This window comes from Octopus bimaculoides, chromosome 19 (genome assembly GCF_001194135.2).
Source record: "Octopus bimaculoides isolate UCB-OBI-ISO-001 chromosome 19, ASM119413v2, whole genome shotgun sequence".
Classification (NCBI taxonomy): Eukaryota; Metazoa; Mollusca; class Cephalopoda; order Octopoda; family Octopodidae; genus Octopus; species Octopus bimaculoides.
In genome coordinates, this window is record NC_068999.1 from 37,163,577 (window position 1) to 37,177,836 (window position 14,260).

Below are 14,260 nucleotides of genomic sequence, written 5' to 3' on the forward strand. Positions count from 1 at the left end.
CAACAGCATTATATAAGAAGAGACATTAGAACAATTAACAACATAATAAAAAGGTTTTATTTATGATGATGCTTGGTTTCACAATTCCTGTCATTCAGCTTAGCAGCCGCTGATTAAGTTGTAGTTTGGTAATGGAAGGTTAAGGGCTTCCTTGATGCCTGCCAGAGAACAGTGTAAAAATGCTTCGTGGAGGAGTGAGGTGTTGTCACGTAGAAGGTCTCAGGCTCAACTCGCTTAACAAAGTGAAACTAACTGTTTAAGTACGAGTTTTACTACGCATGCGCAACTCAAGGGGCTTCCGGTGGTGAAGTCCCTTGCGCATGCGCAGAATAGTACTTCCTCAATGGCGGCTATAATTTCGCGCCACTACAAGTATTTTAATATCATAAGGTGGCAAGCTGGGAGCATCAATAGCAAGATGCTTAGTGGCATTTCATCCCTCTTTATGTTCTCAGTTCAAATTCTGCCGAGGTCAACTTTGCCCTTCAACTTTTCAGGGTTGATAAAATAAGTTCCAGTTTGAGCACTGGATTTAAACATAATCAACTTGCCTCCTGTTTCGAACTTGCTGGCCTTGTGCCAAAATTTGAAACCAACATTTCAACATCATTGTAATTGGTATTATTAACATTCGACGGATCACAACATTCTGTTGTCTTTCTCTTTACTACAACAATATTGACTTATCTTACATTCAGGTTATTTTCATCCCATTTTTTGTTGCCTGACTGGCCTTTGTGCGGGTGACACGTAAAAGCACCCCTACGCTCTCTGAGTGGTTGGCGTTAGGAAGGGCATCCAGCTGTAGAAACTCTGCCAAATCATATCGGAGCCTGGTGTAGCCATTTGGTTTCACCAGTCCTCAGTCAAATCGTCCAATCCATGCTAGCATGGAAAGCGGATGTTAAACGACGACGATGATGATGATGATCATCATTACATATTCTAGAAAATAAGCTAATAAGCGGCAAACTGTGTTGATTGTTTAATGCATGAAAAGTGGAGAATTTTTTGGTAAATTGTTTGTATTATCTAATTGTACAAATTAATAGCTACTTTTATAAATGCTTCAATATCACAAGCCTTTATCATTTCTATTGTGAAATTCATTTTGGTTATCTCTTTACTCTTTTACTCTTTTACTTGTTTCAGTCATTTGACTGCGGCCATGCTGGAGCACTGCCTTTAGTCGAGAAAATTGACCCCAGGACTTATTCTTTGGAAGCCTAGTACTTATTCTATCGGCCTCTTTTTGCCGAACCGCTAAGTTACGGGGACGTAAACACACCAGCATCGGTTGTCAAGAGATGGTGGGGGGACAAACACAGACACACAAACACACATATATATATATATACATATATACGACGAGCTTCTTTCAGTTTCCGTCTACCAGATCCACTCAAGGCTTTGGTTGGCCGGAGGCTATAGTAGAAGACACTTGCCCAAGGTGCTACACAGTGGGACTGAACCCGGAACCATGTGGTTGGTAAGCAAGCTACTTACCACACAGCCACTCCTGCGCCTATCTATTTATATAAAAAAAATCTGATCACACTATTTCTTTCTATTCCTTCAGTATCAGCAGAGAAAACAGCAATTAATTTCATGTGACAAACATTTTTAACAAAACATTCGTTCAATAATTTTTTGATGTTTCTCACATGTTTTTGTTGATTTCTACTTTTCTTTGGTGAGAAAAGGCAAGGTGACTGCTTTGTTTATGTATTGCTTTGCTTATTTTCTGTTAATTAGTCCTTTTCACCTGTTAATTCTAGTCTACATACTTATGCAAAAAAGGAAAAAAATACTTTTGTTGTTGTTGTATAGTACTAAATTCCATTCCTTTTAACAGATAAAGAACGAATCATTTCTTGAAGATTTAAACAATATTTTAAATGCTGGAGATGTGCCAAACATTTATAGCCTTGAGGAACTGGATAAGATTTATGAAGCTATGAAACCCTCTGTACAAGATATGGGACTACAACCAACTAAAACTAATCTATATACATGCTATACTAAACGGGTTCGTTCCAATCTACACACTGTAATAACAATGAGGTAAGATATTTATAGTCTTTTATATATTTAAACATTGTCAGATAGAACAATGGATGACATGGATATGTGGTAAGGTCATTCATTAGGGAATGTCATATGTGGTAGGTTATTAAGGAAGCCATGATAAGAAAGACAGTATTAAGGTGGTCAAGATATGACATGCAATTAAGTATTGAACATCATATGTAGAAATCACGACATGTAAAAGTTGTGACATGTGATTGGTCAGTAAACACTGAAGTTCGTGAGATGTGGTCAGCTGAAGTCAGTCATTTAAAGTGAAAAGGTTATATTAGTGCCTTATATGTTACATTGCTTTTTGATAATAGTATGTGTCTATGCAAATATATGTGTATACATATTAGTGTATGTAAATATTTATAGGCATTTATGTATGCATAAGTTAAGTATATAATATACAGTGTAACATGCTCCCATGGATGTATAATGTTAATGTGCATGAATGTCAGAGTACAAATGAGTTGAAAAAAAAAAATTTGGTATAGAAGGAATCAAGTTTGGTGTGCAGGTGAGAAAGCTGAACTGGTACAGGTATGTAATGCATATGGAAAACGATTGCTGCATTAAAAAATGCCAAATGTTTCAAGTTAGTGAAACTTGTGGAAGAGGGAAACCAAGAAATATTTGGGACAAAGTAGTGAATGCCATGTCTCATGGAGGAGATGACAAAGGGCCATATTGACTAGGGGTATGAAGTGCTACAAAGAATCTAACCACCCATAGCAAAATGTACCCTGTTTAGAAGCTAAAATATTTTATACACTGCCATGACTGCATTTCCTATCCCCATTCCTTGTACCCTTGATTGATTACCCCCCTCCACTATTTTCATCTCTTTGTTCCTCATAACCCTCCATTTCTCATCTCACTCCCACTTGTGCTGATCGCATCTTTACCTCAATCTGACCTCCTTACCCTTCACTAAACTCATATAGAAGAGATTGCACAAGATTGCCCAAGATTGCCCACATCCCTATACTTAATACACTCTAACTTTGTCTTTATGTATTGTCAACCATTCTCCTCTCTTCCCTGAGTAGTCATTTCTGTGGTCATCCATCACCTATTCTCACCTTTATCCCATCACCTGCCCTTACCTTTGTCCACTTCTGACATTCTCAATCACTCCCTTCTTCATTCCACCCATATAACAAAAGAACACCTTGCTTTTTCTATCATGCTCCTACTTCTTTCATCTACCCATTCTGTTCCTGATATCATCTTATTCCCCTTCTCAGTCACATTTCCTGGCTTATTAAATAATCTCTACACTCACAACCAGGCATATCTCAGCTACTCATTTCTGGTCTTTCTCTTGTCATTGTTCCCTCTCGTAATCCCCTCCTCAGTCGAAATGTCTTGGGTTACTAAGTACCCTATACATTTACTATGTGCAAGGCACTCTTACCTGTGTTGGTGCATTAACCCCCCCCCCCCCGCTCCTTTTTGCCAGTACTGTAACAGATACCCACTGCCACACACCATTTACAGTAATTATTGAGTGAAATGAGACCTCTATTGCTGCTGCCACGATACTTGCATTGAGTACTCTGTAAAGTGGTTAGCAAATGACCTACCTTTCAATATGCCTACATTGATAGTGCCAACTCTGAAAATTGGGAAAGGGATGTGGGAGGGAACATGGGAAGGAATGAAGTTATTCAGCACCTGTAAAAATGGTTTCTGTGATCATTTGATAGCAGACATGTCATATCAGTTGCTCTCTCACTCTCACCTAACATCATTCAATCATGTTAAAAATTGTTGCCGCTATATGGGGTGGGGGGAGTGCAATGTAAGCATTGTAGATCCAAGTTTTATGAGCATTATAAATATAAGCATTACAGCTGCCAATATAATAGGTCAATGTTTAAGTTAAGTAAATGAGTTGCAATTAGTTAGTCTATTATGTATAGAGAGAAAGAGTTAGATGGGTTCGAGAGGGAGGGATGTATGCAAGCCTTCTGATACAGAAGTGAAGCAGAGGCCAGTCGGTATTTCTAGAATGAGAAGAGAGATTTCCAGTATTGGTGGTGGGGTGGGGATGGGTGGGTACATCACAAACCAGTAATGGCCAGCATCACCACACACAAGAGAGAGAGAGAGAGAGATAGTAGTAAGGGACTTGATGCCTTTAGCAAGGTTAGGATCATAGCAAAGTATGGAAACACAAGGAATAATTTAATACAATTGGAAAAGTTATTGAAAAATTTAAAGACTTATAAGCAACAAAAGTTATTTAAACCCAAAATACACGTTAGCATCAAACCTTCATAAATCCTCTGCCTTTACGGTTTATGTCTTTTAACCATGCAACATCAAACTTTGTATGCAAGCTTCATACGATTTAACTTCCGCTTTAAATGAGAAATCACTTTGTTGCTAGCTGAGATAATAACTTTTGAAGATTGTTTGCCCTATTCTTACTCTATTTTGATTTTGGAGAAGCATTGACGATGGTGATGATGGTGCCATGTAAAAAGCACTGGTGATGGTGCAACATAAAAAACATTGTTGCTGTTGCCTGTAAAAAGCATCCAGTACACTTTGCAAAATTATTAGCATTAGAAAAGGCATCCAGCTAGAGAAATCAATCCAAAACAGATATGGAACCTGGTGGTGCTCCTGACCATGCCAGCTCCAGTCAAACCATCCAACTCATACCAGCATGAAAAAGGGACATTAAATGATGACATTATGACAGGTACAAGACCTAAAAGACTGAAGAAAGGACCAGAGGTCTTCATCAACCCCAGTGTTAACTGAGATATCAGCGATAACTGGTACCAATATTATCAACACCAAAAGCATAAAAGACAAAATTGACCTCAACAGAATATGAACACAGAGCCTAAAGTTGGGTAAATGCTGCTTAGCATTTTCTCCAGTGTGCTAACAGGTCTGCCAACTCATCGCTTTAATAATAATAATAATAAGATTTTGTGGGACTTTCCTATTCAAACAGACAAGAAGTTAGAAAATAATAGACCAGACATAACAATAAGGAAAAGTGAAGTTGTTAACTTATCAGCCCATCAAACCCATTTTATTCTAGGATCTTAAAGAAAGTGGAAGAAAAACAAAAGAAAGTAAAATCCTTTAAAATTTGAAATAGGAAGAGTTTGGAGCATACAAACCGTATAGGTTGTACTTATGATAATTGATACGTTGAGAGCAGTAAGCAAAGATATAGAAAAATGACCAAAGGAGATTGGAATAGAATGCCCTGTAGAGCTCCTACAGAAAGTTTGTCTCTTAGTGACAGCAAGGATTATCAGGAGGGTTCTAAGCACTTGAAAGACTGCTGAAAACACCTGTGGAAACCTAAGATTACTGATTGTAACCTGCTACCCACTTAAATCCAACCAAAAATAAGACCAAACCTGAGCCGAACCATAATAATAATTGTAATATACCTATTCTATACTTTTGAGTGAGTGTCCTTTTATCCTGACTTATGGACACTCACTGATAATATATGCACACACATATATTAAGGCGGCGAGCTGGCAGAAACGTTAGCACGCCGGGCGAAATGCTTAGTGGTATTTCGTCTGCCGCTACGTTCAGAGTTCAAATTCCGCCGAGGTCCACTTTGCCTTTCATCCTTTCGGGGTCGATTAAATAAGTACCAGTTACGCACTGGGGTCGATATAATCGACTTAATCTGTTTGTCTGTCCTTGTTGGTCCCCTCTGTGTGTAGCCCGTTGTGGATAGTAAAGAAATAACACACATATATTAAAAGATAAACATTAAAATTCATGTATTAACTGCAAATAGTTTAAAACTATATATTTATTTTTAGCCCTTTAGGTGAAGTATTCCGTGCTCGTCTCCGACAGTTTCCAGCTCTGGTCAATTGTTGTACCATTGACTGGTTCAGTGCATGGCCTGAAGATGCATTGCAATCTGTGGCTCTACGGTTTCTTGAAGACATTCCAGAACTAGGCATATTTAGTGAAATGATAGATAGTCTTGTAAGTATATAAATTAAAAACAATTGTGACTATATGGGAAAACTGTTGTTGGTCATAAATATCTGAAATGTAATTTTCTGCTAAAGTTAGCAAGCTTATTCTAAGCTACAATGTAAAACAGTAGCAAGAGGAAAAATTTGGTGTAATCAGACACCATCAACAAACGGGTTTCTCCTCTGCATTACAGGATACTAACTTGTTTCATTTTATGAACTTCTCATTCTAAGCAACATTTAAGGAAAATAGTTCATTCATTCATTATTATTTTTCTGGCAAAAATTTGGCATTTTTCACATGAGGTTACTGCAATATTTTTTGCTATCATTCTATCTTGAGCAATGAATTGTATATAATATGCATACTTTGTATCAAAATGATCCATGCTGGTTAACATGTATTTAAGCAAAAAAAAAAAAAAAATGCATTGCAAAAAAAAAAGGGGGGGGGGCAGAAGAATTCAATATTTCCAGCTCAGTCTCTTTATCAAGGAAGAGGAGATATTTTCACATAAATCTAAGGAGTCACTATGACCCCCAGATTGTCTTCTGCAATAATGGATTTGAGCATGAAATGTTGAATTTTTTCATTTTTTCATGATTGCTACATTTATACTACTACTACTACTACTACTACTATTACATTATTTTTGGAACTACTCATTGCTAGCACAGACCTGCACCAGTTGCCTTTAATTCTAGATTTTACTGCATACTTTAGTTTTTCTTTTCATCAAAGTGTTGTATTCGTTGGCAGGTTTACATGTGCCAAGATATTCATTCAACTGTTGCAGTCTACACAGATAAATATCGGCAAGAATTGTCTCGACACAACTATGTTACACCAACAAGTTATCTAGAATTACTTGGTACCTTTTCAAAACTTATAAAGTTGAAAAAGGATGAAATATCCACTGCTTGGAAACGATTGAAAACCGGACTTGACAAAGTAAGCCAATTATTACTAAAGTGAATCTTTTATTGCTTCTTTTACGAACTAAGTCACAGCTAATTCTTTGATATTTGTATTTACTGAAGTATAGAAAAGGTGGATAGATATGAGAAAGTGACCCATGGCCCATTTCTTTGAGGGAGACAAAAACATTTTCTTTTTCAACTATTCATTTTAAATTATTGCTTTGAGCAAAAATTAAAATCTTACTTGTTAACTGAGTAAACAGAATGGATCATATTTTAAATTCACAGTCTACATCTTCTCATCAGGGTATCATTAGAGCCTCAGTATGGCTACCTTCCTGCCACAAGTGGAGCCAGTAGGTCTTGACCTAAGGGATGGTAAGTGCCTCAACAGAATAACCATCTTCCCATATGTGGAGCTTAGACCAGTCTATCATGAACCCCTACTTGTACCCTGAATTCTTTGCTGTACTCATTGCCAATCCTCACCTTACTGGCAGTGTCTCTGTAAATGACTTGTACAGCTCTCACCAACCACTTTTCTATCTCTAGTTTCTGCATTGACCATTAGATAAGGGACCAGGGGACTCTGTCAAAAGCTTTCTCCAAGTCAACAAAAGCTAAGTTCAGAGGTTTATTTTTGGCTATGTATTTCTCCTGCAGCTGCCTTACCAGAAATATAGCATCAATGGTGCTTCTCCCTGGCACAAAACCAAACAGCATCTCATCTAGACTAACCCTCTCCCTCTAATTAATTGGGCTATGACTCTCTCCGTAATTTCCATCACCTGATCCAACAATTTGATACCTCTGTATTTATTTCTATCCAAGGCATCACCTTTACCTTTGTAGCAGTTGATTATGGTGCTGCTACACCACTCATTGGGTATGACTCCATGTATCACCTGGTTGTCTATACAGATGACTAGATTATAGCCTACACTGACAAATATTTCAAGCATCTCAGCAGTGATTCCTGATGGGCTGGGTGCTTTCCCTGTCTTCATACCCTTAATTGCTTTATCTTCCAAGGTACTGTCAATTCAAATATCTGGTCCCTCTGTTGGGTCAATATTTGGCAGACTCTCTTTCTCCCATTCATTCTCTTCATTTAGCAACCTTTCATAGTGGCATCTCCAAGTCTCTCTCTTTGCAGCCTCATTAAATGCAAGTGAGCCATCATTCATGCGAACACATTTCTCTCCTATGACATCACGATTCACTCTCACACACTATCTTGCAATTCAAAACACTCCAAGTCTCTGGTCTTCATGATGCAGAACATAGACAGAGGGAAAGCAGATAAGAAAAAATTTGAAGAGTGCTTTTTACATGGCAGTTATGCAACGCTGGCTTCAGCCAGTCGGCTTGACAAGTCTTCTCAAGCATGGCATATTGCCAAAGGTCTCAGTCATTTGTCATTGATTCTGTGTGGCCCAATGTTCAAAGATCATGTTTCACCAACTTGTCCCATGTCTTCCTGGGTCTACCTCTTCTGCAGGCTCCCTCCACCGTTAAAGTTCAGCACTTCTTCACACAGCTATCCTTGTCCATATGCATCACTTGACCATACCAGTGCAGTCGTTTCTCTTGCGCAGCACATCTGATGCTTCTCATGCCCAACTTTTGTCCCAACATGCTTACACTCTGTTGTGCATGCGTACTGACATTACACATCCAGCGAAGCATGCTAGCTTCATTTCTTTCAAGTTTATGCATGTCCTCACTAGTCACAACCCATGTTTCTCTGATGAATAGAATGGTTGTTTGCATACAAGCATCATACAATCTGCCTTTCACTCTGAGAGAGAGGCCCTTTGTTACCAACAGAGATAGGAGCTTTCTGAACTTTGCCCAGGCTATTCTTATTCTAGCAGCTACACTCTCAGAGCACCTACCCCTGATACTGACTTGGTTATTTTGATAATGGAAGCTATCAACTACTTTTCGTTTTATCCCCTGTCATTTGATATAGAAATCCAATAATTGGTATTTTCCCATTCTTTCCATACAAAGTTAAATTATAATTTTTAGTTATTGTATCATATTTATTTGCAGTTGCTATTTTTATTTTTGTCTGTATTTTGCTTTTTCGTGTTATTACTTTATTTAAAAAATCAAAATTATTACATTTTACCCAATTATGTTCTGAACACTGTCTTTAGCTACTGGCTACTGCAAATGATGTGGCTATCTTACAAGAAGACTTGGCAAGAATGCGTCCACTTTTGGATGAAGCTGTGAAAGAATCAGTTTCTACAATGGAACAAATTGCACAAGACACTGTAAGTTCTTCAATTTTGGTGATAAATGTGTTATCATACAGAGATAAGTGTGTGCAATGTTTAGTTGTGACATACATTCCTATCCTGCTGAGATTTACATCCCCTCTCATCATTTCAATGCCACAAATATAGAGAACATTAATGGAGTGAGTGATATATTATTATTTCATCAGAGGAGAAAGAGTGTGGCTCACCTGATAGGCTCTTTCCAACCAATGAGGGGAAAGGTGTTAATGTACAGCTTGAACCACTGTTAATGCCTGTATGGGCTATAAGGGGATTCCTGAAAGCTGAAGTTGAAAGATATTAAAATGTGGATCAGAAACTGCTTTGTTGATGAACATTATGATGGAATAATCTGACGGCAAACTGAAAAATGTTTGTGGTGATTGGCAAGCAACTTTGCTTGAAGGTTCTTAGGCTAGAAACAATCTGATTTTCGAAAATTTCATGGAGGAACCATATGACTGTTAGATAGTTTAGCAGTTCCCATTTGGCTCAATGAAAACCTAATGGTGATCATTGAGATCAAAAGATTGATTTGATTGTTTGATTTCTTCTAAACCTTTGAGGAGGAAGGTAAAGAGAAGTTGGAAGTGATTAGAAAAGTTTTCTTGGTGTCTCTAAATATATGCTCATGAGATAGATGCATAGTTTGAAAAGTATTTTGTTGTGTGAACGCACAGTGAAGAGTTGGAAATAAAAAAGGCAGAAATTAGGGTTAGGTTTTTTTTTTTATGTGACGAAGTATTTCTTGAAATGTCCCATGTTTGAAAAGACTTGTTAGGGAACTAACGAGGCTCAGGCAACCTTTTCCTCCTGAAAATCTAAGGCAGGCATTTTAGTTGTGGGTAAATATTTCCAAGTTGTCATTAGTTGGATGACTTGGTGGCTGATATATTCTGCATGCAGTTTCTTTGCATTTATAACTGTTGATCTGTTTTTGCTTTTGTGAAGTGCTCAGGAATTTGGGGGTTTGTGAGCCTTGACTGCCAGGGGAATGCTGGTGCACCATGTTGAAGAATTTAGGTGAACACATCAACACCCAGGACTTATTGTTTTAAGCCTGATTCTTAATCTGTTGGTCACTTTTGCCAAATTACAAGAGTGTAAATGAAAACTGGTTGTCAAGCACGGAACCATATTTTTAGGAAGTAAACTTCTTACCACATGACAACTATACCTGTGCCCATAATAATAAATGAAATCTGAAATATAAAGTGTGAAGTATAGAATCGTAAAAGAAAAAATCCTTATATCAAATTTTATTTTTAGGTGGAAAGGTTGCTACGAATGGATCTGAGCAATGAAAGTGTTGGTAAAGCTAAAGTAGTTGGTTCAAAAGGCAGCGAGCTGGCAGAAACGTTACCATGTTGGGTGAAATGCTTAGCAGTATTTTATCTGTCTTTACATTTTGAGTTCAAATTCTGCCAAGGTCAACTTTGATTTTCATCCTTTCAGGGTCGATACATTAAGTACCAGTTGCGTACTGGAGTTGATCTAATTGACTGACCCCCACTGCCCAAAAATTTTGGGCCTTGTGCCTAGAATAGAAAAAAAAAAAAAAAAAAAAAAAAAAAATAAAGTAGTTGGTTCAAAAGCAGTGTAGTGTAAAAAGAGGTAGAAGGGGGTGTGAAAATTAAAAGATGTCTCAGTTTAAAAGAGATTAAACCACAAAACAAATGTTTAGGGGATAATCTACAATGTTAGATTACCAACTATGGTATGTGGCAGATAAGAGGTGAATGATTTTGTTCAGAGTGTCTATGAAGATTAGAAGCTGCAGTGTGCAGAGGCCAGAAGATTTTTTTTAGTTTTATTTCTGGATTATGATTTTGTATTTGATAAAATGTTTCACTTTTAGTTACCATTATTTGTTTTTATCTCAAAACCCAAATATAATTAGAAAATGAAATGTTATTTCTTCTTTTTAAGTTCCAAAATCTATGTATATGTTGACTAAAACATAGTTTAAAAAAGATACAGGTTGGTCAAATACATGAACTGGATAGTGTGTTGGTCTGTATAGAGCACTGATACACAATAACTTTATCTAAACTATTGGAATCAAAAATTAATTATTGAGATTATTACAGTAGCAATTATTAGGGGTTTGGTTGGTAGTGAATTCATACAATTTTGCTTGATTAAAAGGGGCAAGTGTGAAACTAAATGTAGAGCTAAAATTTCATTGGTCCAAGAAGTATGTTTATGTTTGAACTTCTGAAAGAGAAACAAGTTTAATTTTATCATCATATATTTTAAACTAGACTTAAAATGTACATTAAGAACTAAGATATAAATGTCTAAACCTTAATTAGAAATCTAAACAATCTGTTTTAATGGAATTTTATGTTAATTGGCTAATTAGTCATAGTTAAAGTTTTATAATTAAAGGCCATAAGTTTACTTCATAATTTTTTCTTTTGTTATTTTTTTAGAAAGTTGGTGAAGAAACCAAAGTAGTTGTTCAGAATGAAGAAGCACAAGCTGCAGAGAAAACACGAGAGACACAAGCTATTGCAGATGATGCACAGAGAGATCTCAGTGAGGCTTTGCCAGCTTTAGTCAGTAACATTATTTCATATTGTCCTTCAACTGCAAACTGTTATTTATTTGTGACTCTTTTATACTCTCTCTCTCTCTAGAGAAATTTATAAACTATATTTAATTGTTAGTTATATTTTTATCACCTCATATAATATATTCTTATGTGGTTTCTGTTTGTCTAAAATTGTAACAGATTATTTTCTGTGAAATCTTTTCACAATACATTTTCACTTTGATCGCAATTTCTTTAACAAATTGAAACTAAAACTGAAGATTTTGCACAAAATGTTCTTTATTTCTTAACATAAAAAAAAAGGCTGGGGTGGGGTGGGGACCTTTCAAGTTAAGATGGTTTATTATTTGCTTTGGATATAAATGAAAATATTTGATTAAAAATTAATTTCTGTCTTATGATGGAATTAATAATTAAATATTTCAGGAAGAAGCTCTGGCTAGTTTAAAGACACTTAATAAGAATGATGTTGTTGAAGTGAGAGCAATGCAGAGACCACCAGATGGCGTCCGTCTTGTCATTGATGCTGTCTGCATAATGAAGTCTGTCAAACCAAAACGTATTCCTGGAGAGAAGGTTAGAAAACTCAGTTTTTTTCATGAAAACTATGCAAAGCATTTCATTACCCTGTATCTCTAATATTATTCACTGCTTGAGATATTGTGACATATGAACTCATTAATAATAGTTGGGTTTCTTTGAAAAGCAGATCTTAAAATTGGGATGCATTCTGGATAAAATAAGTTTTATTTTATATTTATGAGATTATTTAGACCTAATAGTGATATTTAGTTCTTGGTACATAAAACTTGTTACTTGATTTTGCAGTATCTATCCATCCCTCCATCCATTCATCCATTTTCAATGCTCATTTGGAGGGGGTTGTGAAACTTGTGTCTACAAGATTCTAACAGAAGCAACCATCATTACACTTTTCTGTTGCATTCCCATACCTGACCCATGGATATATTATCTGACCATCTCACACATTGTCTCCTACCAGTTTGTCCAGTTTGATGAGTCTGTCTTGCAATTTTTTCATATCATATTCTAACCATGTATCTGAAGTAGTGGAGCCATTGCCTCTCAATAAGAAAAAGTAGCTGTTAGAGAGAGACTTCCTAACTTTTCAGTTATACACCTTGTAAGTGATGTTACTCCAGAGTTCCTTAGGAGAAACCCAATTTCAGTTGCTAGTATTTGTTTTGTTTTTTTGGTCATTACTCAGCAATCATGACCATAATTGGAAAGACATGGAAACCAAATTGAAAATAGCAAGTTTTTTTTTTTTTTACCTTCTGAGAATTGGATACTGGAGCAGGTGCATTACTGTAAGATCATCTGCAGGAAATTAGCAGGAAATTCAGAGTTTCTTGCTTCCCATTACTTGTGAATATGGTCCCAAGACATTAAAAATTTCTCCACTTGTCTCAGTGATGCTCTACTTGCATGCAAAATGCCTTTGGAAGACTTTCTTAAAAGGACCAATATTGAAGTCTTCACAACACTTTTTCCTCATCCTTTCCTTGCAGACAGTAAATCCATTCAGTGAATGCTGGAGATCACCTTCTGATGCACCAAGTAGTACTACATTATCTGCAAATATTAGCTGACTGCCCCGATAGGCTCCAGTTGCAATACCAATGACAATACATACTCCTGTCAAAGTCTAACAGCCAAGTTTTTAACTTAAAAACATTTACCTGAGCATAAATATCTGGGCATAGCAACCAGAAGTTGCCTCTTAATCTTAAAAACTTCTGCAAAACACTCCACAGTATGTCATGCACACACAGTCATATGCCTTTTTGAGGTCAACAAAGAATGCATAAACCTCTTGGCAAAATGCCTATGATTTCTTGAGCCTGGATTTGACTAATCTCTACTCTTCTTTTCCAGATTTTACTGGGGTGTTTCAACCAAATGATTCCCTTTTAATTAGAGCAATTTTTCTTGTCTCCCTTTTTTTTAAAATTAGGATTATCACTCTGGATTACCATTACTTTGGAGTCTTTCCAATGGTCAAAACCACCTGGCATACATAATTCAGCCACATGCTAAATTCTCTATTTAACACTTCAAGCATCTCAGGCTATATTTCGTCTTCTCCAGCAACCTTGCCAGATCTGAGCTCTCAAGTTGCCTCTATGACTTCAGTCTTTGTGAGATCAGAAAAAATATTCTTTCTTTCGCTCAGGGATGTTCTTCTCTGTAGAGAGAACTCCAACTGAGTTCTTAATGGTAGGTTTAGAAAAGGGTTTCTTGTTATGAAATTGATGCTATGTCTACCAGAATACTTTATTAGCTGATCTAAAATTTGAACCCATCTTAACTCCAAACTCCTCCCCATTATTTAGCTTTGAACGTTTTACTGTCTCTGCTGCAACCTTTTCTGCCTCAGTGAACTGCATGCAAAAAAAAAAAAAAAAAAAAAA

At 36.6% G+C, this 14,260-nt stretch overlaps 1 protein-coding gene across 1 annotated transcript in view; it reads left to right on the forward strand.

The window, feature by feature from the left end:
• The window catches only part of LOC106881614 (dynein axonemal heavy chain 1), a 166,532-nt gene that overhangs the window by 123,733 nt on the left and 28,539 nt on the right, over nucleotides 1–14,260 (forward strand). Inside the window, exons 51-56 of the mRNA XM_052974699.1 lie at nucleotides 1,856–2,064; nucleotides 5,892–6,063; nucleotides 6,817–7,008; nucleotides 9,143–9,262; nucleotides 11,704–11,829; nucleotides 12,252–12,401. Of these exons, the coding sequence (XP_052830659.1) occupies nucleotides 1,856–2,064; nucleotides 5,892–6,063; nucleotides 6,817–7,008; nucleotides 9,143–9,262; nucleotides 11,704–11,829; nucleotides 12,252–12,401 (969 nt within the window). The remainder of the gene's footprint in view (nucleotides 1–1,855; nucleotides 2,065–5,891; nucleotides 6,064–6,816; nucleotides 7,009–9,142; nucleotides 9,263–11,703; nucleotides 11,830–12,251; nucleotides 12,402–14,260) is intronic.